This window comes from Prunus dulcis, chromosome 2 (assembly GCF_902201215.1).
Source record: "Prunus dulcis chromosome 2, ALMONDv2, whole genome shotgun sequence".
NCBI lineage: Eukaryota > Viridiplantae > Streptophyta > Magnoliopsida > Rosales > Rosaceae > Prunus > Prunus dulcis.
Genome location: NC_047651.1, coordinates 13,698,911 through 13,724,579, shown reverse-complemented (window position 1 = coordinate 13,724,579; position 25,669 = coordinate 13,698,911). Strand labels below are relative to the sequence as shown.

The 25,669-nt window shown below is 44.6% G+C and overlaps 1 protein-coding gene and 1 pseudogene across 1 annotated transcript; both read right to left on the bottom strand.

The window, feature by feature from the left end:
• Positions 1–4,963: 4,963 nt before the first annotated feature.
• On the bottom strand, positions 4,964–7,501 carry LOC117619894 (cytochrome P450 714C2-like). Its single transcript, XM_034349951.1, has 5 exons — positions 7,179–7,501; positions 6,673–6,899; positions 6,278–6,519; positions 5,738–6,110; positions 4,964–5,554 (listed from the first exon to the last, which is right to left on the bottom strand). Exons 1-5 carry the CDS (start codon positions 7,459–7,461, stop codon positions 5,180–5,182), a joined length of 1,500 nt encoding a protein of 499 aa, XP_034205842.1. The 5' UTR covers positions 7,462–7,501; the 3' UTR covers positions 4,964–5,179.
• Positions 7,502–11,175: 3,674 nt separating this feature from the next.
• LOC117618179 lies at positions 11,176–24,890 on the bottom strand (annotated as a pseudogene).
• Positions 24,891–25,669: the final 779 nt, after the last annotated feature.

Genomic DNA, 25,669 nt, shown 5'->3' with positions numbered 1-25,669 from the left:
AGTTGTGCACGAGTTTTTGATTGTTTCGGTGGTTTGCCTGCCATGACAATCAATCCACACGAATTACTGTTGAATTGGAGGTTGGAAACATCCTGGAAAGCACTTGATCAGAGCTGCCTGTTGGAATGATGATTGAAATCATCATAGAAGACAATCCTTCATGTTGATTGTGGACTGGATGTCTGAAGACATCGCTGGAGTTATTTGAGCTGAGCCAAGTCTTGGAGAGATTCTTAACTTTGTTTATGATGATTTCAATCATCATAGCCAAGAATTTCTGTGGATTGATCAAACAAACTGCTGGGTGCGGATCGTATCCTCGGAATTACTTGAGCAGAGCTGTCCCTTAGAGAGATTACTGACCCTTTTTATGATGATAGAAATCATCATGGCCAGGAACCCTTGAGTTGAATGGAACCAGAAATCTTGAGCAAAAAGAAAGAAATCAGAAAATTGTGCCATGAAACTAATCTTTTTACCTTGATATGGCTCTTTCCTTTCTCAAGTCTGCTTGCTAATTTTTCTTCTTGCGACTGTTCTCCTTTCTGCTCTTTTTCTGTCCTCCTGCTGTTCTCCTGCCCCTTTCTTTTTGTTTACTCCCCTCGTGTCATGCCTCTTATAGAGGCTATCTTATGATGAGTTTGAATTCAAGCTGATGACCACTTCTCAACCGAGATACTTATCTCTTGGTGTTTCAAAACCATTGAAATACCTCTATTTTATTTTTATATGTTTTTCTTGATAAGATTGCAGGGACAAAACAAATTCAATTCTAAACCAAGTCAAATCCTTGGCTAATTGCTTTTTGTGAAAATTTTCCGTTCAACAGGTATCAAACCCAGTTTTTGATCAATGTTCTAACCAAGGAAGTAGCAACAAATCTGAGCCATTAATTCCTGGGCTACCAGACGACATTGCTGAGCTCTGCCTTCATTATCTCCCCTCCTTTACCCTACCAAGCTCTGGTACGTTCAGTCTCTGCTTCATGGAACAGAGCCATCACAGACTCAGAGACAAGCTGGGACTTTCATCGAGCACCTAGTGTGCACACAAGGGGTCGCTCCGCAGCTGTCTAAGGGGTCGTCCATGGAGTCCACAACCAAATTTTAGGCATTCCAAAGGGTCCTTAGACCCCTCTTGTCCCAACGTGCGTCCGCCTCTGGTTGCTGGCTTCGGCACATGGGTTTGGTATGTCTTCTTCGGAGTTGCCGAATCCCAAAATGACCTCAACGTGCTGGGTCAATCCCCGGTCTTCAACGATGTTTTGAGAGGCCAAGGCCCCAATATCACCTATCAAGTCAACAATACAGTCTACCAGACAGGGTATTATCTAGCTGACGGCATCTTCCCGAGATGGACCACATTTGTCAAATCCATTCTGAATCCCCGATCCCAAAAGCAAAAATTATTTGCTACCTATCAAGAATGATACAGGAAAGATGTCGAAAGGTGTTTTGGCATCCTTCAAGCTCGGTGATTGATTATTCGAGGTGCGGCCCGTATGTTTGATGAGGAGGTCCTCAGAAGCATTATGATGACTTGCATCATCCTCCATAATATCATCATGGAGGATGAGTATGATTATGATGCTGCAGAGGTCTACAAACCGGATCCTATGAACACGGCCTTGACACGAATTTATGAAAGGCCCATGTGGCCAAGTGGAGAACTATTTGAGCTGGATCCGTTGGTGAGGGACGGTTGTTTCATGACCCGTATGATAGATCGATATACAGATATGCAATCTTCGTATATTCATGAAAGGCGTCAACTTGACTTGATGGAGCATCTATGGGCGATGAAAGGCAATGAAGATGAATGATGGAGCATAGATGCTTTGGTTAGGTTTTATTTACTTATTGTTTGGTTGTGTTGTTTTTTATTTATTATGGTTTGGTTGTGGTTTGTTATTATTATTGTGCCTTGTTTGTAGTTTTTTTTTATTGTTTATTATGCTTTGGTTGTGGTTTTTCCTTTTAATTATGTTTTGTTTGATGTATGGAATATGTTGAATAAAAAGGTATTTTATTGAATGTTTTATGTATTAATAAAGAAAGCCAATACAAGCCATTAAGAATTACTACCACTAAATTAAAATACATGAATTACAACAACTTTAATAGAAAACATGAAAAATACAAATACATAAAAGGTATGTCAACTAATTTAATGGTTTTGATCATTTAACCAATCCGTGTTGCTAGGCCCATCATCCTGGAAAAGTCTTCTTCTCATAACATCCCTTCGTTCTAACTTCCAAAATTGTTTTGTTTCAGGGGACATATGGCTTGTATCCATCGTCATGGTTTCCCAAACCGTCTTGGTTTGTTCTTTTTTGCGCAAATACTCCATTTCTTGTGCATATTCTGCTCGCATTGCCATCTCGTTCTCTTGGCATTTTTGCTCCATTTCAACTCTTATGGCGCTCTGCCTCGCAATTTCCTCCAAAAATTTTGACGTATTACTGCTCGAATTACCCCATTTCTTTGCCTTCGCAACCTTTCGCCCAATGGGCCTCGGCTTCTTTTCAATGGGTGAGTCTTGACTCATAGGGGAATCGAGAGGTGAATCCGATGTCATTGAATCACGGAGTGGGGTCTCGTTTAACATAACGGCGGGACCCGTGGCAATAATTCTGAAGCATTTGCAATTTTTCACCACCTCCCAACATTCATGATGGTTGAAACTTTTTTTGCCTTGCCCAGTTGCACCAGACCACATCTGTGCTTGAATCATCTATTTTTAAAAAAAATGGAAATGCAAGAAATCTTTAAAATATATTGCATATTCAAGTAACGAAAAAAAAAAAGAAAAAAAAAAGGAATGCAATTAACCTTATAAATAAATTGGATGTGCAAGAAATATTAACAAAATATTGAAAATGCAACAAACATTAAAAAATATATATATATATATATATATTAGGACATTAAACTTAATAAAACGAAAATTACAAAATACTTACCTCGTTACTAAGATTTTCCCCGCTTCTATGGTTGTCCATCGTTTTTGCCAAGGCATCTCTCCATTTTCCCAACTCTTTATTGAGAATTTTCCACATACTAGACAATGTCATTTCCGTACGAGTCGACCTCGGAATTTTTTCACAAAATTCGGCATGAATTTTTTTCCACATATGAAAAAATTTCATCTCATTGCCTGACATGGGACAATGACAAACTTGGAGCCAAGCCTCAGACAAGGAAACATCTTCCATGGTACTCCACGCCCCTCCGGTTTCGATAGAAGAAGCCATAAAGATAAGAAATAAAAATACAAAGTGAAAGAGAGGAAAATGTTGAGTAAAGAGTGAATAATAGTAGAAGTGTAAGAAAATGTATGAGGATTGGTGTTGAAAGTGAAGGGTATTTATAGGTATTTATAGAAGAAAAAAAAATCATAATTTTTTAGTATTTTTTTTCATAATTTTATTTCCAAAAAAATGCCAGCCGTTAGATTGGAGGAGGAGAAGCAAATCGGAGCGCCCAGGCCTTTTACCCGTTGGAGCTTGCGCAGGGCTGACGTCAGCGCACGCGGGTTAAAATTTTTTTTACCGTTGGTGCAACGGTAAAAAAAATTTAAACCGCGCGATGACATCATGCTTGACGTCATCAACTCTCGGGCTCGAGCTCGGACGAAACTGGCCTTCCCTCACTGGAAACGAATTTTATCATTTTTTTTCCCCCAACCCGAGGCTTGGTCATGCCACTGGAGTTGCCCTAAGTCCCAACAAAGGGTGATTGTACATACAAAGCTCCAAATGCATAAGGAGCCACTAGCCTGTGAAGATGTGACCAGTTATGCCTGTACAAAAATTGGTTGTGATGCATGTATCTATGCATGAAGTATTGCCATGTGTCTAGTTATTAATATGTCGGTGGCAAACTTAATAATAGGTATCTTGAAATAGTTATAGACAACCCAGTATTAAGTTTGCCACTGATATGTTAGTAACGGACACATGGCAGTAATAACTCATGCATCACAAGAAATTTTTGTACATGCATATCTGGTCACATTCACAGGCTAGTGGCTCCTTATGCATTTAGACCCTTTGTTGGGACTTACGGTTGATACAGTGAGCGGGGACGGGGCCATAATTTTCTCATCTCTAGAAATGTCTCCAAGAACGTCAATATTCTTCTTATAATAAAGTAACAAGTTTTTTGGAGAAGAAATATGAAGGATGAAAAAAGAGGTTAAATGTGAAAGGAAGTCTATGCTTTCCAGAAGGGCTAAGATGGAGTTAAAAGCAAAAGAAGAAGAAATGGAAGGGTTGTGAGGAGCATACATTTTGGAGACGCTGTATAACATTGAGATCAGAGATTCTAGCTGCGCTTAAATACAGCGGTGTTGACGCTTTGCCATTGCTTCTCCTACTCTCTCTCTCTCTCTCCCTTTTGAATAAAGATTGTGAACCTTTTCTCTCTCCCTTTGGATTAAAGACTGTGAACCTTTTTAATTCACCAAAATAAGTCTCCTACAATTTGAAAGCTTGTGGTCATTTTTATCAAAGAATATTGAAGAGAAGTTTGTTTTATCAAAAGATATTGAGACAATGAGACCCTCTGCTGTTTGGAATTGCAAAAAAAAACTAATAAAGTATGACCACCATCAGATTGACATATGATTTTGATTTTTTGAAGTGGCAAGATGCGGTCTGGTTGCCTTTTGTTCATGTGTCTACTAAAACCATCTCCACTAGGATATATATCCATCCTTCTTCTTAGTATGAATTGTTGATCCATTGGTAGATGGCTTTGTAAATTATTTCTTCTTTATTTATTTATTTATTTTTTTCTTGATTGCTTTCTGCATTTTGTTTTTCAACAAACTTTACTTGAAAACACACAAGAGACTTATTGGATAGAAATCGTAAAAGCTTAACCTATTAGGTGGAGAGCAAAAATATATTCATAACCAAGGCACACAATAAAACCTAATCGAACAACTATATCCCACGTTGCATCTTACATCTAGCTTACAAGTAAGAAGAATGAAACAAAAAGACCTCTTCCTTCATTTTTTTCAATGTTCACAGGTGAAACACAGGTTAAAAATTGCCAATATATATGCGCAATGATAAAGTCGGCCGTCCACAACATGCTATTACAGAACTAGTAAGTATCACACTCTCCTCACTTGGAGACTTACTCCGTGTTCAGGTTCAATAACCATACTAGCAGTTGGGCAGTGTTGGTATGCAGGGGAGAGTGTGAAGCAAAACTTGGATAAAATAAGAGACAAAATCACCTTCAATTCTGTCATGGCTAAGTGTTGGCCAAGACAAATTCGAGCAACCAACACCAAATGGCATATAAGCCTGAGGAAACTTGCAAGCCCCAAGAATTCCATTCTCAAATCTTTTTGGATTGAAGTCAAGGGCATCAGGCCCCCAGATATCAGGCAGCCGGTGCAGTATTGGGATTGGAATCTGAATGTTCGTTCCTTTGGGAATTAGAATGCCGTTGAGCTCAATATCGTCCAAGGCTTCTCTTCCAACAAACATTGACGGCGCGTACAAGCGCAAGGTTTCTTGAATCACCATATTCAGCTGCCAACATGTATATAATTAGTTTAGAATACAGTTCACATCATTATGACAGATTATGTATAGACTTTGTGTGTGTTCGATAGGGTTTCTGTTACTCAGTATTCCTTTGTTATTAGCACTTTTTGGAGTGTGAATAACATCTCTCTGTTACATATGTATAATTTAAATATTAAAGTAACATACTATTCTCATGCTTCGAAGCATATCAGCATCTGGAATGCGATCCATGCAAATTCCAAGTATCTCAGCACGGGCACGAGCTTGCCACTCTGGATATGCAGCTAGTAACATCAAGCTCCATGATGCTGTGATGGCAGTGGTTTCGTGGCCAGCAAAGTATATACTCTTGCAATTATCCACTATGAAATTATCCTGGGAGATGCCTGAAAATAAGTTGTCAGTATCTCCATAATTTTTGGCTCCCTCGATAATCATTTGGAGAAGGTCCTTTTCATAAGTTGCCTCAGCACTGCGTTGCTTCGCTACCCTTAATATCATTGAGTGAATCTCTTTCTCTAATCTCCAAATCTCTCTGTTGTTTTTGGTTGCCAAGTATCTAAATTTTTTCGAGACATTTAGTTTACTGGACTGTTAGCATGAAACCAGTGAGGAATTTGCAGAAACGGGCTTAAGCATTTATGAAGAAATACCATCCTGAGAATAGTTTTTATGCATAAATTATGATGACCATAAGCTTCCTTGTATTATATATGTAGTATATACCTTGCACCTGGAATCCCAATGTGTCCCTGGTACATGATTTTCTGAAGAGTTCTGAGCTTTAAGAAAATTTCTTTGCCTTGTGAATAATTACTTCCAAAGGATGTTCTTGATATTATATCTGCTGACAAGCTTCTCAAATCCTCATCAACTCCAAAGACTGCAATTCCTCCCTCGCCTTCGATTTTACTCTCCCAAGATCTTAACATGATGGTTGTACAGTCCACCATCAATTCCACCATACCCTGCAATTTAAGCAGTGAATTTTCAACCCATTTGAGGACATGAAATGTATCACAAAAACTTGCATTCAAATGGTATCTTACATTAGAAATTAAACCTTAGAACGGAAATAGAAAACTAACTTAACAATTCTTGTTGAGAATTCAGTGACTTACCTTAACCCTATCAAAGTAGAACTCAGGAGCAATAATCTTCCTTTGGTGGTACCAAATTGGGCCATTTGCAGCTATAATGCCTTGACCGAAAAGTGACTTGCGATCCTTAGATACGTAGCCAGGCTTCCCTAGGTTCAAAGATGTACATAAGCTAACTTCCTTCACCATTTCTAAATCTGTCACTGCTAATTGCTGTATGCTTCCACTTAAATAGGTGAAATTTGTCCCTGCCACCGGTATATACAAATTAGGAACATATGAGTAACAACAGGAAGATGGCCAAAACAAAAATAAAATTTTGGTCACCTCCCCTATGTTATTTTCATTTCTTCTCTTCATCCAAAGAAGAAAAAGAAACATGTACAGTTTTCAATCTCCTGGCCCTTGGAAGAACTGTTTATATATTTGCTTCTACTTGTAGTTTTAAACCAACGCTATTGCTGTTATATTATCTCCTCAGAAACTCCAATGGAAAATCAAGTTCAAAGAGAGATGACAGAATGTACCATATTCATTTCTCCACTGGAGCAGATAAGGGAACAGCTTTGAAGGCCATTCATGAGCAATGGAAAGATGGCGGTCCTTTGACTTCATCACCTCGAGTTTGACCATCCTCTTCATTTCTGGGATATTTCCCAAGAAAATTGAGGAAGGAGAAGGCCCTCTGATCCCTTGCTTCTCAAGCTTTGATCTTAGCCTCTTTTGCTTTAAAACCAAAGACTCGTAGAGGTATAGTAGCAATAGCACAAGCCCTCCTAACAACACTGATACTATCATGTTTGCTGCCATTGTTGGCTCTGCTTTCCTTCTCTCCTTTTCTTTTCCTTTGTTTCTTCCCTCCCTTCCTGCTTTGTTTCAGCGTTGAATAATTAATTATATTATCATCATTATTTTTGTTTTCTCTTTTTGGCATCTTCTGAATCTCCTTACAGGAGCATCTTCTGCTATGTTGCGCGAACACGCGACACGAGGATAAGAAAAATATGAAAACACTAGGACAAAGGGACACGGCGAGTAATATAATAATAAATTTATAATACTACTTATAACACTGGTGGGTTGAAGTTCTGGCATGATTGAATGAGAGTAGGAGGTTTGGAGCTGAGAGTTGAAATTTGAAGTGGGTTTTTATAAGCTGACGAAACTCAAGTCAGCTTGCTAGTTATGTGTGCCATTTTTGGTGACTGGCAGGAGCATAATATGTCATCTTGTAGATGATGAGAGAAGCTTCTAAGACAAATCCAAACCTTTTTCATTCCATTAGGCAAAATAACAAAAAGAAAAGGGAAGAGAAAAATGGGATATGCATGCATGGTCAAATAATTGGTGGCTGAAAAGGAAGAGAAAAATGGGGGAGCTGCACTGTCAAGAAAATGGGCACCAACCATTTTTTGTTAAAAATAAGAGGTGCCTAACTTAGGCAATTATCAGTGGAGATGCATAAATAAGGGGTGTCTAACTTAGGCAACCCATGTTTTTTAAAGCCTATATAAATCCCGTAGCTCTCATTTGTAGTGCATCCCCAGAATTAGAGAATTAGAGAGAGTTTGAGAGAAAAGCTTAAGAGAAAAAGCTTGTGAAAGAATTTTTGTGAGAAAAATTCTTAGTATAATTCGGGGTGGGTTGAGAGTTGTGAGTGTTGTAAACACTTTGTATATTTTCTCCCTTTAGTAAAATGATCTGCAGCAGGTCCGGAGACGTAGGCACAATTGGCTGAACTCCGTTATCAAATTTGTGTGTCTTATTTCCTCTGTTATTTTGCATTCTCACTAATCTAGTTTATAGGGAAATCTGCGTTATTTCCTAACATGCACATGCTTTCTGCGCCTTGGGTTTCCCTCCTTAAATAGTTTTTGTCTTGAATGATGATGTATTTGGCGGGAGACAGGGTGCAATGATGGGGGAGGTTTTTTGACCAGCATCATTGTGGCTTCCTTGGGCATGCGGCTGGTTTCTTTGGCAAGCACGTGGGATGGTTTTTTGGAGATAAAAAATCAGCCTTTCATTTGGTTACATAATGGGCATGCAAGGGTGTGTGGGCGTGTGTGCATGTGAGCCGCATCAAAGGAGAGAACATGAGATGTGGGCTGGTGTGCTTGAGCCGCACCAAGAAAAGGCACCAGAGATAGAGCACGGCAGAGAGGGAGAGTGGGTTGCTTGTGAGATGCAAGCAAGCAGTCCATAAACTGCTGGAGGATGTTTCAGCTGGGAGTTAGCTGGGTTCATCAAAGGTTCAAGAGAGGATATATCTCTTGGGGAGTGACAGTGAGTTTTGGGAAATACTGTGAGTGTGTGTACAAGGGACTCGGATTTGGGTATAAAACTCTTGAGTGTTATAATGTTGATTTAACTCAATATGTCGACAGGATATATCTGTATTGACTCTTTGTCATCTGGGTTCATGTATTGACTCTTTGTCATCTTGAGCTTGTTGGTTTGTTTATTCATTTCTTCCATCTCCTGTGACGGAAGGGGGATTGATTGGTAACCCCACATTCACTCCTTGATTACCCAAAATGTTTCTTTAGAAATAATTTTACACCCACCATATTATTCTCATTACTTATCGAATATTTCTAAGTATTCGGTTTTGGTGTACTTAACGAATATTTCTCAAAGCAGACGCACCCCCAAAATTTCAATATCAATAATAATAAAGGACTTCTATGAGATTTGAATCAGTCCAACAATTTTAGGCTCTCAAATGTTTGCACCTCTCAACGGAGAGAGAGAGAGAGAGAGAGAGAGAATGGAGCACAACATCTGGGTTGGGTTCCGCGGCGGTGCGTGGCTAGGGTGCTGGGCGGTGGGGGGTGGGTCTGATGGGTGGGGTGGGATCTGGGATGGGGAGGGATGGCAACATATGTTGGTGGGGATCGGATCGAGTAAGAGAGAGAGAGAGAGAGAGAGAGAGTTTTTTTTTGTTTGAGTATTTTATATTGTTTATTAATTTATTTAATAATATTTTATTACTTACTTGGTGGTTGGAAGGATAATGTGTATTTTAAGAATAATGATGGGTGTAAAGATAGGATTGTGTTTTTTCAAATTTACATGGTACGTGGGAAAATAGGATACGTGTGAAAATAATAGCACTCTAACTCTTGGATAAAATAGCATATACGTCACAACAAAGTAGTGAGTTGCACTTGTCATGCCGTTCTCTTTGAAATGATAAGTCATGGGCCCTATTCTGAGCTCGGGGCCTATACTTGCACAGATTGGGTTTTGCTGCCGCGACAACGTGCGCATCTGTCCAACTGTTCCTCAATCAACTCCACCAGATGTTTTACATCAATTTTGATACAAAAGGACCAAAATACCTCTACATGTATAAATTACCAAAATCCCTTTATAGGAATGACAAAAAGAAATATAAAATGTGGAAGGCAGCAGCTCACTCTCCCCCCATTCTCTCCCCTTGCCTCAAGCTTTCAAATCCACAATCATTTTAGAGATGAGTTGGTACCTTAATTTGGAGGTGAATCATTAGCCTAAGATATGAGTTGTCAGGCTACAAGTTGGTCACTTTTTCTTCTTTTAAATTTATTTCTTATATCCTAAGAAAATCCAAGAGAAAATGGGATGAATTTGCCACTGCAGCAGATAAGGGAACAGATTTGAAGGCCAATCATGAGCAATCGAAAGATGCTTTTGACACAGTTCTCTTTGTGTCTTTATTAGCTGTTGACTTCATCTCCTTGAGTTTGACCATCCTCTTCGTTTTGAGGAAGGAGAAGGCCCTCTGATGCCTTGCTTCTCAAGCTTTGATCCTACCCTCTAGATCTTCTGACAAACAAACAAACCAAAATAAAAATAAATAAAAAAATCTTGGTGCCATTTTTGGCTCTGCTTTCAGTTATTTGGCCCCTCTCCTATCTTTCTTTCTTCCCTTTTTACCTTGTTTTAGCAATGGACCAATGGTAGTGTTAATTAATAATATCATCATTATTATCACATTTGATTACAATGGACCTATAGCATTGTCTCTTTTTGGCCTCTTCTGATTCNTAAGTAGCTTTGGATTTTTTTCAAATAAAAAAACAAGATTTTTTTTTTATTTTCATATTCTTTCATAACATAAATATTGTTAAGATTAAGAGCTCCCGNCAATGATCATTTTATCTAATGTAGTTTAGTCTCTACTTTATCGTACGAGGTCTTGAGTTCAACTCTCATGCCAACCGTTGTTGAATTAAAAAAAACATAATAATCTATTATCATACAATAAGCTTCAGTTTTTATAAAATAAAAAAAATAAAAGCTTAAGCTATTATGTGGAGACTAATGAATATTATAGCCATAACAGATACACAATAAAACATAATTTTTCATACACCAAAAACTAATACAACAAATTAATAACTAAGTTCACCAACCCCACATTGCATCTTACATTTAGATTACAAGTAAAATAATCAACCAAAAAAAAAAAGTAAGCCTCTTCCCAAAAAGTAAACCTCTTCCCTCTTTTTTAGTTCAATTTTCATAGTGAAACACGTGTAAAAATTGCCAATGTTCATAGTTACACCCTCCTCATATGGAGATTTAGTCCATGATCAGGTTCAATAACCAATCTGAATGCTGGGCAGTGTTGGTATGCAGGGGAGAGCGAGAAGCAAAATTTGGATAAAATAAGAGACAGAATCACCTTCATTCATTTCTGTCATGGCTAAGTGCTGCCCAACACATATCCGAGGACCAAATCCAAATGGTATGTAAGCCTGAGGAAACTTGCAAGCACCAAGAACTCCATGCTCGAATCTTTTCGGATTGAATTCAAGGGCATCAGGGCCCCAGACATCTGGCAGTTGCTGCAACATTGGGACTGGAATCTGAATGTTCATTCCTTTGGGAATCAGAATGTTGTTGAGCTCAATATCTTCAAAGGCTTGTCTTACAACAAACACTGCCGGTGGGTATAGGCGCAATGTCTCTTGAATCACCATATTCAACTGCCAACATATATATAATGAGAATGAAGTTCATATCAATTTGGTAGGGAGGAAATCAGTTCTTATTACAGATCTGTATATATATAGTAGTAACATACTGTTTTCATTAGCTGCGTATGTACAGAATTTGAACGTGTTTTGAAGTGCTTCTATATGAGTTAGTAGAACTTTGTACATAAATGTTGATGCGAAAAAGTGGTCTGACACGTGGTTCGCCCAACTTAGTGATATTATGTCTTCGGAAGGTAGTTAGTCTTCGGAATATCAAGCTCCTGCAAAAAGGACACGTTCGGTAAGACCTTGGGGTACCGGTGCGGTACCGGTCGAAGGCTCTCCGATGCTTAAGTAAGTACGGATTTAGTAAATGTCAGACTACAGATCAAGCGGTAGCGTACCGTTGGTTCTTCTGTCCCCTTCTTTTGGGAATAGGAGTCTCCTTATATAGGCCTTGGGAGGCGTGCATTATGTTCATATTTCCGATGTGGGACTGTAGGAGCTGGTTGTGAGCATGACACGTGCCTTAGGACAAAGGCATCAAGATGTATAGCATTCGGTAGGGTACATGCCGAATGGCCTGTAGTGACAGGTGTCGATTCCGTCCACGTGTCAGGTGGTCATTGGCTGTTAATATACGGTATAAACAGTAGTCCCCCAAGTTCTCTTCCGAAGGTTCTTCGGAAGGGAATTTGGTTCTCCCCTGATGACTCGTAGATGCCCTGTCGTTCGGCAAGTTCGTTTGGGAGAGGCTCCCCTGAGACCTGAAGGGTCGCTGGTGCTGAGAGGGGCGAAGGCAGAGACGCTTCGATTTCTGCGCCTGGCGTGCGGAGACGCTTCGTCTTCTGCACCTGGCGTGCAGAGACGCTTCGTCTTCTGTACCAGGCGTGCAGCCTACGTCACCATTCATTGGGCGACACGTGGCTAGCGAAGTGACGCCTGACGGCGTCATTTATGAGCCGTTTCGTTTCCCGAGGCATACCTTTGCAGCCATCTCCCTATAAATTGAGGCTCCTCCAGGCGTAAAACTCACTTTGCATTTTAGAGTTGACGCGAGAGCTCTGCGCAGGCGATTTCCGAAGAGTGTTAACGGCGACCCGGGCGATTTTCACCCGAGTTCTCGGCAATCAAGGCGATTTTAGAAGCGGGTGAACGGCAGTCAAATCGATTTTCAAGGAGTTCTCGACAATCAAGGCTCTCAACAACACCCAAGGTAAGGTACCGTTCGGTACTCTCAAAAATTCTATCTTGTATTGCTGCGCGTGCTTTCGTAGCATAGGCTTAGCCGATCGTCTATAGGGCCCTCCTTCGGTAGTCTAGTGAACTATAGGTAGTGGCGTAGACATCGGTAGGGTAGTTCATTATACGACCACCTTAGCCTTCGTTTCCTTTCCTTTTTGTAGATGTCTGCTAGCGAGTCTTCCTTCGGCAGTAAGCCCAACGCGTTCGATGAGGAGTTGTCATCGGGCTGGGACACATCTAGTTTGGCTGTGAGCCTCGACGCCGAGGGTCAAGAGGACACCGATGTGGAAATCGTCGGTGAGGAGGTGAACTCCGTTCCTACTCATGGCGTCGGCAAGGGGCTGATGACGGGGCAGCCGCTACCCCTGGCCACAGTTTATAAAGACGGTACCCGATTCGGTACCTTCGAGCATCAGCCGGAGGCCTCTACATCCGGTCGTGATGAGGTCGTTGCCGGTCCTTCTCGGCCGAGGGTGACGATCGTCCACCGGGAGCGATCTAGGATACCGGTGGGCATACCGAAAAAGACCCTGTTCGGGGTCGACTACTTGGAGCCGAACAAGCTTACCGAACGGGAGTTTGAGAAGATTAGGGCCGAATTTCTCATTCCGGACTCGGTAAAGATGAGGATCCCGAGCCCTACCGAATCCCTCAGCGACCCTGGATACGGTGAAGTCGCCTTCTTCACTGACATGCTTCTGCAGGGGGTCAGGTTGCCGTTGCAGCCTGCCGTGCAGAAGATTCTTGCCCAGATCGGGTATGCCCCGGGCCAATACAACCCCAACTTCTGGGTGGCCCTGATGGGGGTCATAGCTGCCTTCGGGATCGCCAGGGAGGGAGAGCCCTCCTACGAGCAGTTCTCGTACCTGTACAGCATAACCAAGTCGATGAGTGCCGATCAAGGCGGCTGGGTTCAGGCGAACTGCCTGAAGGCTTCCGAGCGAGGGCATTTTGTCAGCGCGGTGCCAACTTCACAGAAGTCGTGGAGGAATCGGCGGGTGCTACTCTCCCGTGATTGGGAATCGCCATCGGGAGTATCCCCGCAGTTTTCGGTGCCCACGACGTTCCAAATAGCCGGTAGGTTCCCTAATTGCCGATCGGTAGGCTGTATTCATGTTTTCTTTTTATATTTGCTTACTGATTCTTTCTTCAGACGGGCAAAATCAAGCAGCCGACTCCCACACAAAGTGAGATTCTGCAGATTGACAGGGTGAGGCTGAAGGTCCCCGCTGCCGATCGAGTCTACCCGTGCTTCCTCTTCACCAATAATCTCATCAGAGCCAGGCTCGTCGACCCTGCTGAGAGTAAGTATACTTGTTGCGCTTTCCTTCATCTTCTTCTTTTTGTTGTGCATGCCGACTAACTGATCCTTTGACCAGTGACGGACACAAGGAAATCTGCCGAAGCAAAGAAAATGAACGAGTCCTCCAGGAGGCGGCTCATGATGGGCCTGGAGGGCAAGAAAAAGAAGAGGCAGCCCGAGGCACCTTCCGTTCGGCCGTCCACGGATCCCGAGGACGTGACACTGGCGGAGCGGCTGCAGCAGCTGGGCGCCGAGCCCGTTGCCTGGCCCTCTGCCGAAGTCTCTGCGCTGAGGCAGTCGGATGCCGAGGCCGCTGCCTCAAGAGCAGCCGGTAAGCGGCCGGTGATAGTGGACTTGGAGGCTTCGCCAGCTTCCAAACTGAGCAGTCCGTCGGAGGCTTCAAGGGCCGTTTTCGCGGCGGAGGACGACGACGGACCTACCGAGGCCGTCACCATCGCCTGCCCGTCGAAGACGATCTAATTCGTCAACCACATGATCCTCGGATCGCAGATGGAGCTGCCGGAGGTTGACGAACTACCGAAGAAGCTACTTCGGGAGCAGGCGGGACGTGCCTGCCGACTGCAAGTAGCGGTAAGAATTTATCTTCCGGTGTTGTCCTTTCATTATTTTTTTGGTGCCAGGTGGGGCTTTTCTCTGACTATCTTCCTCGTGTGCAGGCGTCCATGGAGATGTGGCTGTGCGTCAAGCGGGCCATCTCCGCTGCCGAACGGGCAAAAAAGGCCTATGATGACGGCAGGGCCAAGGTTGCCGAGGCTGGCAAGGCTATCCAGGACCACGCCCAGCTGCTAAAGGAGAAAGAGGCTGCCGAACGGCGGTCTCTCGCTTCGGAGGCGATGGTGGGCGAGATGCAGGCGGCTCTGGAGGCAGCGCGGGCGGCAGCGCGTGACGCCGAGGCCGTTTCTGAGGCGGTTCAGGATGCCTTGCAGGAGTCCGAGCGGACCAAGGCTGCGGAGGTCGAGGCTGCCGTTCAAGCGGCGATCCGGGGATACCGTTCTTCCGAGGAGTTCACTGCCCGGCTGGACGGGGAAGTTGGCTCTGAGATGGCGGATATGTTGTACCGATTCAAACAGTACAACCCTGGCCAGAAGCTGAACCTCAACTTCGCTGCCGATCCTCCTCCCTTCCGGAGTGAATTACTGAAGAGATGATCGAGGACTACGAAGGGGAGGGCTCTGGGACTGCCGAGGCCTCCGCCGGGGACGAAGCCGCCGCCTGAGGACGTTATTATCTTTGTACTTAGTTATTATTTGTTTTTATTTATATTCCGAACACATTGATGCCGAGGGCATCCTTTAATCTGAATTTTTATTTTATTCAGTTGTCAAATGTTTCTAAGTGTTGATTTTAACCCAAGTGTGAGTTTGTTATGATTGCTAATTGCCGTACGGTATCTACCGATAAAAAGTCACTTATTACCGTAGGCTGATAAGGACGCTGTTGAATGTTGAATTTCGCTTTGCCAAGTCCCGTAGGGATCTGTAGGGTAAAAACTTCAGCAATCATTTATTGCCGTAGGCTAATATAGAATGTCGTAGGATGTTTAACAATTAGCTGCCGTGGGCTAGCGGGATAGTTAAAGAGAGGCTGAAGTAATAGTGCCGAAGACTTTCTATTAATCAATTTCGAAGAACAAATACATTGAGTAATTACAGTTCCAACCTGCCGTAGGCTAGGTTACTTGTAGTAGTACTTGAGATGTTCCACGTTCCAAGGATGGTCGAGGGCCTTGCCGTTGGAGCCTCTTAGTCGGTAGGTTCCCGAGCGAAGGATACCGATGATTTCATAAGGTCCTTCCCAGGAAGGTCCGCGGGTTCCTTCCGTGGTGGTATGAAGTAATAGTGCCGAAGACTTTCTATTAACGAGTTTCGAAGAACAAATACATTGAGTAATTACAATTCCAACCTGCCGTAGGCTAGGTCACTTGTAGTAGTACTTGAGATGTTCTACGTTCCAAGGATGGCCGAGGGCCTTGCCGTTGGAGCCTCTTAGTCGGTAGGTTCCCGAGCGAAGGATACCGATGATTTCATAAGGTCCTTCCCAGGAAGGTCCGCGGGTTCCTTCCGTGGTATCCTTCGTCGCAAGCGATACCTTGCGCATGACCCAGTCCCCGATTCGGAAAGAGCGGGGTCTGACCCTAGAGTCGTAATCCCGAGACACACGCTGTTTGTAGGCTTCATTCCGAAGGTTGGCCTGTGCTCGGTGCTCCTCGAGTAGGTCAAGGCTTAGAGACATGGCCTCTTCGTTCTGCTTCGGTGCGAAGGTTTCCGTTCGGTAGGAAGGTTCGCCGATTTCCACGGGTACCACCGCTTCCGATCCAAAAGCCAGAGAAAAAGGGGTTTCTCCAGTGGACGTTCGGTAAGACGTTCGAATGGCCCACAGTGCTTCGGGAAGCTTTTCCGGCCAGGCTCCCTTTGCCTTGTCCAGCTGCCGTTTCAGCAGTTTCTTCACTATTTTGTTTATTGCTTCGACCTGACCGTTCGACTGGGGATGGGCTGGTGATGCGAAAAACAAGTTGATTTTCAAGCGGGTGCAAAATTGCCTGAAGAGTTCCGAATCGAATTGTCTGCCGTTATCGGTAATGATTGCATATGGGATACCGAATCGGCAACAAATGTGAGTCCAGACGAAATCTTCAATCTTTGCTGCCGTTATGGTTGCAAGAGGTTCGGCTTCTACCCATTTGGTGAAGTAGTCAACGGCAACCACTGCATATTTTACCTGCCCCTTGCCTTGCGGCATTGGACCAATCAGGTCCAGTCCCCATTGTGCGAAAGGCCAAGGACTTACAATCGGCGTGAGGGGTTCGGCAGGGATATGTGGGACATTACCGAAGCGCTGGCATTTGTCACACCTCTTCACTAGTGAATTGGCGTCCTGATGCATGGTCGGCCAAAAGTATCCCTGTCGAAAGACTTTGTAGGTGAGAGATCGGGACCCGGAATGGTCGCCACACACACCGCTGTGGATCTCCCGAAGGATGTACTCCCCTTGCTCTGCCGTGAGGCATTTGAGATACGGGGTAGTGTAGCCGCGCTTGTAGAGTACATCGTTGATAACTGTGTATCTTGCTGATCGGTATCTCAGCTTCCGGGCCTGGGCTTTATCCCCAGGAAGGGTGCCGTTCGTCAGGTATAAGTAGATATGAGACATCCATGTATCCTCATACCGTACGGTACACGCTTCGGAGGTTACCGTGCTCGGTTGGGCAAGGATCTCCACTGGTACCTTTCTTCCGACTTTGTCGTTTATCGCCGAAGCGAGTCTTGCCAAAGCATCGGCATGGCTGTTTTCGCCTCTGGGGATCTGTTTGATCTCGTATGCTTGGAAACTTTGGAGTAGCTGATGGGCGGTTGAAAGGTAGGCGTACATGGAGGCATCCTTGGCGGCGAAGTCTGCCGTTACCTGGTTCACAATGAGCTGGGAATCGCTGTGAATTCGGATTTGCTTTGCATTCATGCTCTTGGCTAACCGAAGGCCGGCCAAGAGGGCTTCGTATTCCGCTTCATTGTTGGAGGTCCGGAAGTCGAATCGGAGGGCGTATTCGATCTTCTGTCCGTCCGGTGTTGTCAGCACCAAGCCCGCTCCGCATCCTTGTTGGTTTGCCGAGCCATCGACGTGCAAACCCCAGACGGGAGTTGATGTGTCGAGGCGTTCGGCGCCTGGTTGATCCGGCAAGATGGTCTCGGTAACCGCCTCAGGTGTCGGCCGTATTGTTGCTGGGGTGAGCTCGGAGATAAAATCGGCAACAGCCTGGCCCTTCTCCGCGGGCCTCAGAACGAACTGTATGTCGAATTCCCCGAGTTCGATCGCCCATTTGATCAATCGGCCCGAAATTTCTGGTTTTTGGAGGCCTTGCCGGAGGGGTTGGTTGGTCAGGACTTTGATCCCGTGTGCCTGGAAGTATGGCCGAAGTCTTCGTGCCGAGACAACAAGGGCTAGAGCCAGCTGCTCTAATGGGGGATACCGAAGTTCAGCACTCTGGAGTGCCTTGCTGACATAGAAAATTGGTAACTCTGCCTTCTCTGGTTTCCGAATCAATACCGAGCTGACGGCAGTTTCGGATACCGAAAGGTATAGGTAGAGAATTTCTCCAGGCAGCGGTTTTGACAACAAAGGGGCTTTGCTCATGTAGTTCTTCAAGTCTTGAAATGCGTTATCGCATTCGGCAGTCCATGTGATATCCCGTTTGCCCCCTTTCAAGGCTTTGAAGAACGGTACACATTTATCGGTAGCCTTCGATATGAAGCGGGTCAGGGCGGCCACGCGTCCGGTAAGGCTCTGAATGTCCTTCGTCGTCTTCGGCCTCTCCATATCGATGATTGCCTTTATTTTCTCGGGATTCGCTTCAATCCCCCTCTGACTGATCATGAATCCGAGGAATTTCCCGGAAGATACACCGAAGGCGCATTTCTTCGGGTTCAGTCTCATCCTGTAGTCTTTTAGTATGCCGAACATGATCGATAAGTTCTGCAGGTGATCCTCGGCAGTTCTGCTTTTTACCAACATGTCGTCAACATAAACCTCCATGATGTTGCCGATGTAACCGGCGAAAATTTTGTTGACGAGCCTTTGATAAGTTGCCCCCGCGTTCTTCAGACCGAACGGCATGACATTATAACAGTACAACCCTTTGTCCGTTATGAATGCGGTGTGTTCGCTATCGGGAGGGTGCATGAATATCTGATTATAGCCGGAATAGGCATCCATAAAGCTCAGCAGCTCGTGGCCGGCAGTGGCGTCCACGAGCTGGTCTATCCGTGGTAACGGAAAGCTGTCCTTCGGGCAGGCCTTGTTGAGATCGGTATAGTCTTGGCACATTCGCCACCCGCCCGTGGACTTTCTTACCATGACGGAGTTGGCAAGCCATACCGGATACGTTGCTTCCCGGATGAAACCGATGGTTTGAAGTTTTTCGACTTCCGTGCGCATCGCCTCATACCGTTCGGCATCGTATGATCGGCGCTTCTGCCTTACGGGCTTATAAGCGGAGGAGATGGTGAGTTTATGGCTAATCACGTCCGGGGCGATGCCGGGCATGTCCTCGTAAGACCATGCGAAAACTTCCGAATGATGCCGCAAGAAGTCTATGAATTGCGTTCGGAGGTTCGCAGTGAGTCTAGTGCCGATCCTAACCTGTCGGTCAGGCTGTTCATCGCTCAAGGTTATGGTTTCCAATTCTTCGGCGGGTTGTGTGTGAGGGGTGAGAGATTCATCTCTAGGGTCGTCAACCGGTCCAGTACCGTTCGGTAAACCCTGCACCGTCATGGTCTCGTTGGGGAGTTTGAACGAGGTTGCCCTGAGCGCCGTAGCGTAGTAAGTCCGCGCGCTCAACTGATTTCCCCGGATTGCCCCCGTGCCGTTCGGGGTTGGGAACTTCATCAACAGCATGTGGGGCGAAAGATGCGCCTTGATCCTCGTCAGTGCCGTTCGGCCAACGATAACGTTGTATGCCGTCGGGCAGTCGACGATGAGGAACTGATCGTACGTCGTTGTCTTTCTCGGCGCCGTGCCAAATGTAATTGGCAGTCTGACACTACCGATCGGTTGGACCAGGTCTCCAGAGAAGCTTAGTAGAGGTGTCAACTGCCGGTCGACTTGGTTGTCATTGATTCCCATCTCTCTGAAAGCTTCGGCAAAGATTACGCTCACGGAGCTCCCGGTATCGATCAGCACTCGCCCTACATCGTAATCGGCAATTTCAGCTCGGATGATCATTGGGTCGTCGTGGGGATAGAGGATTCCCTCTTCTTCCTCTTGGCAAAATGTGATCGGCTCCCAATGAACTTTTGGTGTTTCCTGGACCCGATTCACCTCTATTCCGAGCACCTGAGGAAACTGCGCGGCACGCACATACTGTTTCATCGAACGGTGGCTCATCCCCGCAACGGTAGGTCCACCGCTGATAGTGCTTATCATGTTTATCTGCCGAGTGGGGTTCGGCACCGGCGCCGGTGGCTGCCGGGCGATATACTGGTCCAGTTTCCCCTCTCGGATCAGCCGCTCCACAATCTTTCTCAAACTTATACAATCTTCCGTGTTGTGGCTGTTGTGCTGATGGTATCGGCAGAATTTACCGGTCTCCCGGTTGTCTTGCCGATTGGGTCTTCTAACATTCGGCTTCGGTATGGCCTCCTGTTCGTTCATCAGAACGGTTTCATACGTGGTATTCAACAGGGTGAAGACCTCGTTGCCGTGGTCACGGTTGGGCAGGGGTCCTCGGTTGTCGTTGCGACCATACCGACCTTTCCCTTTCTTTGGCTGATCTCTCCGATCGTCACGGTTGTCTTTCCGCTTATGGCCCGCCGAATATGAGTCGGTCCTATCGTAGGATGGCGCCTTCGCAGGATAAGCGCTTGGCTTGGCATCCTCTAGGCGTACCGAAGCGCTGGGTTTTGAGTTGAAGTACTCGGCCTTGGCGTGCACTGCCGCCTGCTTCATCAGCTCATCATACGTGCGCCAGTTGCTGCTGTGTACTAGGTATCGAAAATGCGAGGACCGAAGGCCACTCTTGAAGGCGCCGTAGGCTGCCCTATCATCTGTTTCCGGACACCTTGAGTATTCGTGACTGAAGCGCGCCGCATACTCTCTCAATGGCTCGTCCTCTCTCTGCCGAATCGTGTACAGATCATCGGCAGAGTAAAGACGGTCCGTTTGGATCATGAAGTGATTGAGGAAAATTTGCTTCAGCTCGTCAAAAGAATCTACCGTTTCCGGCTCCAACCGGTAGAACCAGTTCAGGGCTGCTTCGGTAAGTGAAGACGGGAATAGCAGACACTGCCCCTCATCGCTCAGACCCTTGCATCCGATGGCGGACTGAAATGAATGAAGGTGGGTTAAGGGATCCTCGGTGCCAGTGTAGAACGGTATTCGCAATGGCTGCACTTCCCGATCCTGCCAAGAGCGTCGGATGCGTCTCGTGAATGGCCCGGGCCGAAGCTTTCCCCACTCAGGTTCCTGGGAGCGAGCCTTGTCGTTTTCCATTTTCTGGACCCTCTGAAAAAGGAGTCGGACAACAGGGTCTCGGCTTGGGATTCCTTCGGCATCATAGTCTTCCAAGCGCCTTCGCGGGCTCACGGAGTTATCCCCCAAGTATTGAGTTGGTACCGAACGGTAGGTGGACGTTTGCGCATCGGAAGGGATATACTCGGATGCAGACTCCGTGGAGTTCAATACTTGGACCTTCCGAATGGGTGACTTACTTCCCCCGGCGTTCATCCGGGATTCTCGTAGTCGAGCGCTAATCCTGATCGGGGATCTCTGTCTCTCTGCCTCCCGATCGTTAAGCCGGTGTCGACAATCAGAGTAGACCTTCTTCGGTATGTGCGGTTGGTCCCTAGGTGTCGGCACCACCAGTTGTTTGGAGGGTGCGGGCGTTGCCCTTGCTGCCCTTCGGTGCCTCCTCCTATGAGGGGTTCCCAAGCTTTCGGAAGAGTGAGTCGTCTAGATGTTCTGCGGGTGCTGCTGGTGCAGCTGCCGTTGGGTTTCGTCCACTTTGGACGAAAGGTGGTGGTTGTGCTCCTGAAGCCTAGCCATGTCCTTTCGCTGGGATGCGATTTGGGCTACTAGTTCGGCCTCGGCGGTTGTTTGGGTTGAGGGGGCGTTTCCGTAGGGAGTGCATGGGGGTAGCGCTGGGCTAGCTCCAGCTTGCCTTCCGAACGGTGCCCCGTCCTCCGATAGAAAAGTGGGTATTGAAGTGGTCCCCATGTGTTTAGGGGATAGTGGGTTAATTGTTTTTCGGTTCCCACAGACGGCGCCAAACTGTTGATGCGAAAAAGTGGTTTGACACGTGGTTCGCCCAACTTAGTGATATTATGTCTTCGGAAGGGAGTTAGTCTTCGGAAGATCGAGTTCCTGCAAAAAGGATGCGTTCGGTAAGACCTTGGGGTACCGGTGCGGTACCGGCCGAAGGCTCTCCGATGCTTAAGTAAGTACGGATTTAGTAAATGTCAGACTACAGATCAAGCGGTAGCGTACCGTTGGTTCTTCTATCCCCTTCTTTTGGGAATAGGAGTCTCCTTATATAGGCCTTGGGAGGCGTGCATTATGTTCATATTTCCGATGTGGGACTGTAGGAGCTGGTTGTGAGCATGACACGTGCCTTAGGGCAAAGGCATCAAGATGTATAGCATTCGGTAGGGTACATGCCGAATGGCCTGTAGTGACAGGTGTCGATTCCGTCCACGTGTCAGGTGGTCATTGGCTGTTAATATACGGTATAAACAATAAATATTTTTTTCACTCAAATACAAAGCACATTCACCTGAAAGCACATCAAGTACCTATTGTGTGCTTCATTCAGGAAGCACTTGAAGAGATCTGCCATCCCAAGAAGCACTTTTATCTATTTATGAGCTCGTTTGAGAGTGATTCTTGGAGGGCCAAAATCACTTTTGGAGAGAAGCACCTCCCACATGCTTCTCCATATATAATCACTTAGTGATTTTAAGCAATTCTTGGGAGAAGCACCTCCCATGTGCTTCTCCATAGAAGTGATTATTGGTCTATCCAGAATCACTCCCAAACGAGCCCTATATCAACCACTAGGAAAAGCACTTCTGGCAGTATTGCCTAAAGTATTTCCAAACAGGCTCATTAGCAGAGCGTCTTCAATAAGTAAAATAACGTGAGTGTAATGTGTATGTTAAAGGATTGTACTGTTTTCATGCTTCGAAGTACGTCAGCATCTGGAACGCCATCCCTGCAAAGTTCAAGCACCTCAGCACGGGCTCGAGCTTGCCACTCTGGATTTGCAGCTGATAACATCAAGCTCCATGATGTTGTGACAGCAGAGGTTTCGTGGCCAGCAAAGTATACGTTCTTGCAATCATCCACTATGAAATTATCCTGGGAGATAACTCAAAATAGGCTATCAGCATCACCATAATTTTTGGCTCCCTCAAGTATCATTTGCAGAAGGTCCTTCTCATGACTAGCCTCAGTACTGCGTTGCTTCGCAACCTTTAATATCATGGAGTGGATCTCTTTCTCTAATCTCCATGCCTCTCTGTTGTTTTTCGTTGGCAAGTATCTAGCATTTTCGAGACATTTAGTTTAATGAACCATTAGTATGACATTGATACTAATGAGGAATTTGGTAATGTGGTACGTTAGAAAAACAAACCACCAGAATACCTGTTATGATGACTATATGCATAATGTATGATAAACATCAGCTTTTCTTGTAATATTGTCTACATACCTTATGCCAGGAATCCCAATGTTTCCCTGGGACATGATTCTCTGAAGAGTTCTGAGCTTTAAGAAAATTTCTTTCCCTTCTGAATAACTACTTCCAAAGCATGCTCTTGATATTATATCTGCTGACAAGCTTCTCATTTCCTCATCAACTCTAAGGACTGCAATTCCCCCCTCACTTTCCATTTTGCTCTCCCAAGATCTTAACAGTGTGGCTGTAGAGTCCACCATCAAATCCATCATACCCTTGAAATTAAACAGTGAATTTTGGACCCATTGGATTTTGACTATAATTGAAATCCATGAAATGCATCATAAAAAGCAGCAATAGAAAACGAACATAAAAATTCTAGGATGAGATTTAGTCATTTACCTTAACCTTTTTCAAAGTAGAACTCAGGAGCAATAATCTTCCTTTGGTGGGACCAAATTGGGCCACTGGAAGCTAGAATGCCTTTGCCAAACAGCGGCTTATGATCCTGAGATAATAGGTAAGCAGGCTTCCCCAAGTGCAAAGATTTGCACAGGCTAACTTCCCTTACCGTTTCTACATCTGTAAGAGTTAATTGCTGTATCCTTCCACTTAAAAAGGTGAAGTTTGCCCCTGCCACCAATACGTAATGGATAAGCATAACAAAAACAGCAGGAAGAGCTCCAAAACAAAATGAAAAATGTGATCACCTTCCCTCTCTTATTTTTATTTATCTAAAATGAGTGCATTTAGATATGGATTTTATATTTCTAAGGGAGACGATATTATAAGCAAATTAATCTTCCAGAAGTCCAGCATAAGGTGACTAATCTAGCTCTCAATCTGACCTGACTAGACTAAAACTCAATTGGAAGAGCACAATTTTATACAAAATCATCTGACAGTTAACTAACCGGTAAAAGGAAAAAAATACTTCCATGCCCTGGTGCCACTATCCTCTCTTCCTATATCTCTCCCCATGTCACCTATCACATGAGGAGAGAGATAGGAAGAGAGGAGCAGGTGGCGACGGAGTAGGGAAGTTTCTCTCCAGTAAAAAAGAGGAGGACAAGATGTTTTTAGCAGTACATGCATTTGTGTAGAGTGTAACCTTTTGATCCAAAAGAATGAAAAATACATCCGCACTTTTCCAAATTTAATTTTAGGCCAACACTGTTATTATCATATACTAAAGAAATTAGGCTGACATAAATGGTGTACCGTAGTCATTTCGCCATTGCACCACATGAGGGAAAAGGGTTGAAGTCAAATCATGAGCAATAGTAAGAGGGTGGTCCTTTGAGATAGTACCACTTCTTGTTTCTTTAGCTGCACGTAACTTCATCTCCTTGAGTTTGATTCTGTTCATGTCTGGGATATTTCCCAAGAGAATTGATGAAGGAGAAGGCCCTCTGATCCCTTGCTTCTCAAGCTTTGATCTTAACCTCTTTGACTTTAAAACCAAAGACTCATATAAGTATGCAAGCAATAACACAAATCCTCCAATCAACACTGATAGCATGATCTTTGCTGCCATTGTTGGCTCTGCTTTCAGTTCTTTGGCCCCTCTCCTTTCTTTCTTTCTTCCCTTCCTTCTTTGTTTTAGCAATTAATAAAACTGGACCTTCTCATTCTCCTTACAGTCTACCACACCTTCTGCGGTTTGGAAAGGGCAAATAAACTAATATACTATAATTGCATAATTGCCGTCTTTGCGCTAAGTATTGGTTGGTCCAATTAGATTAAAAAAATATGAAATAAGGAATTTGATCTGACTTTCAAATGACTATTGTATAATTGGACTTAGAAATATTAATTCTTTTGGTGGAACAAACCCTTCCAAATTCATTGAACTTATGACCCTTGCAAGCCACCTTTTTCCCCAGTCAATACAATTGAAAGAATATAGCAAAAGGTTTATCACCAACTAGGCATTGGTGAAGTGGTATTATTCTTCCTAATGTTGCAAGATGTCCCAATTCAAATCCCCTCCCCATTAATAAAGAAAAATAACAAAAGAAGTCTAATCCTGCATTGGATAATTGGGTGTCCACTGGGTAAATTATTTTGCAAATTATTGTTTTCTTTTTCCCTTTTTTTTCTGGGCCTGATGGTTGCTTTAATAAAGTTTAGTTTCAAACAAGACAAGGAATGTATTGAATGTCCTAAAATAAGCTAGGTGGAGAATCCTCAGTTAGCATTTTATGGATTTCTATAATCAAGATTTTTTACTTATGAATTTTAAATATTTCTATCGTAGGATTTATAAGATTTGAAAAGACCATATGAATTTCTTCCGGAGCCAACATAAGATGT